Here is a 1989-nt window from a genome sequence, read left to right as displayed (position 1 = left end):
ATAAAGCATGCCTCGACATACATAGCCTCCCCACAGAAGCAGCCATCATGGGACTCATCAACGATCTACATGAGCGGCCCTTCAGCCACTCCATATCTAAAAAACACCCCACATCCCTAAATGAAGTGCAAGAACGGGCTGAGAAATACATCAACATGGAGAAAAACTCCCGATTATGAGCCAAAGAATAAAGAAGATCAATCCATAGAGAAGCCCAGAAAATACCATAACTATACCCCTCTTCGGGTATCTTTAGTGGACATCTACCAAGAAATATGCAACACAGAAAAGATCCCACCTCCCAGCTCAATTAAACACAAAAGGGGCAGAAGTCAGACCGAATACTGCGAATACCACCGAATCTTGGACACCTCACTAATGAATGCTACGACTTAAAGAATGTCATAGAAAAACTGGCCCGAGAAGGAAGACTAGACCAATTCCTCGCCAACAGAACAGATGACCCAAAAAAGAGAAGAATAGATGAAGAGGGCGGACGAGCTGAACGTCCCCCTCACACCCCAGAAAGGCACGTCCATATGATCAATGGAGGATTCGCAGGAGGGAAAATCTCCAAATCATCCTGCAAAAGACACCTTAAAGAAGTATACTATGTCGGGGAAGGGGACAGGTCACCCGACCTCCCCACTATCGCCTTCACCAAAGAAGACACCGCAGGCATCATCCCTGGACATGATGATCCCGTAGTCATTACCATCATACTAGCTAATGCCAACCTCCACCGAACACTAGTTGATCTGGGAAGCTTCGCAAACATCCTATTCAAATCCGCCTTCTACAAGCTCGGACTACAAGAAAAAAGGCTCAAAGCATATCCCAACAGCCTGTTCAGACTAGGTGACGCTCCAATCCGGCCTCTCGGGAACATCCCACTGCACACGACCTTTGGAAAGGGAACCCGATCCAGAATGCTGAGCATAGACTACATCGTGGTCGACGTGAACTCCGCATACAACGCCCTCATAGGCCGGACGACCTTAAATCAGCTCGTCATGGTAGTCTCCATTCCCCACGTATACATGAAATTCCTGACCCCGGAAGGCATAGTCACCATAAAAGGAGATCAAAAGCTCGCGCAACGCTGCTATAATGAAAGCCTGAACCTTAAAGGCGACCCCAGAGGAAAAGAAACCAATACCATTGAATTCGGAAGAGCCTGGGCTTGCGAAGAATTTTGTCCTCAACCAGAAGGCGAGACCGAAGAGGTCCAAATCGGAGACACCAGAGATAAAACAACAAACATCGGTGCAAACTTAAAAGAAGACCTAAAGGAGCTACTAATAAAGTTCCTAAGAGAAAACTCTGACCTCTTCGCATGGAAAGCCGCAGACATGCCCGGCATAGATCTCGGATTAATGTGCCACAAACTGGCGGTGTACCCTGGATCCCGACTAGTGCAGCAGAAGCACCGAAAGCTCGGACCCGAAAGATCACAAGTCGTAGAGGAACAGGTACAAGCCTTACTAGAGGCAAGGTTCATAAAGGAGGTTAAGTACCCACTATGGCTGGCCAACGTCGTACTGGTCAGAAAGCCAAATGAAAAGTGGTGGATGTGTGTAGACTACACTGATCTCAACAAAGCCTACCCAAAAGACCCCTACCCCCTTTTGAACATCGACACCCTAGTCGATGCCTCGTCGGGATACAAGTACCTCTCCTTCATGGATGCTTACTCAGGGTAAAACTAGATCCCGATGCATCAACCCAACTAAGAGAAGACCTCGTTCCTAACCCCGAAAACAAACTATTGTTACGTAGTGATGCCGTTTGGACTCAAGAACGCGGGGGCCACATATCTGAGGTTGATGAACAAAGTATTTACTGACCACATCGGGAAGTTGATAGAAGTCTACATAGATGACATGCTGGTAAAAACCCAAAAAGAGGAAATGATGCTATCCGACCTAGCCGAAGTATTCGGCACCATAAGAAAGCACGGGATGAGACTAAATCCCACAAAGTACACCT

The 1989-nt window shown here is 47.4% G+C and overlaps 1 protein-coding gene across 1 annotated transcript; it reads left to right on the top strand.

Moving 5' to 3' along the window:
* Positions 1-539: 539 nt before the first annotated feature.
* On the top strand, positions 540-1703 carry LOC130956676 (uncharacterized). Its single transcript, XM_057883693.1, has one exon. The coding sequence runs from the start codon at positions 540-542 to the stop codon at positions 1701-1703; it is 1164 nt and encodes a 387-aa protein (XP_057739676.1).
* The last annotated feature ends 286 nt before the right edge of the window (positions 1704-1989 follow it).

Source organism: Arachis stenosperma, chromosome 10, assembly GCF_014773155.1.
Source record: "Arachis stenosperma cultivar V10309 chromosome 10, arast.V10309.gnm1.PFL2, whole genome shotgun sequence".
Taxonomy (NCBI): Eukaryota; Viridiplantae; Streptophyta; class Magnoliopsida; order Fabales; family Fabaceae; genus Arachis; species Arachis stenosperma.
The sequence above is the reverse complement of the archived record's forward strand: the minus strand, read 5'-3'. Positions and strand labels throughout refer to the sequence as shown.

Excerpts from the sequence above, each read along its gene's own strand:
- LOC130956676 (XM_057883693.1), top strand. The coding sequence starts at position 540 with ATGATCAATGGAGGATTCGCAGGAGGGAAAATCTCCAAATCATCCTGC.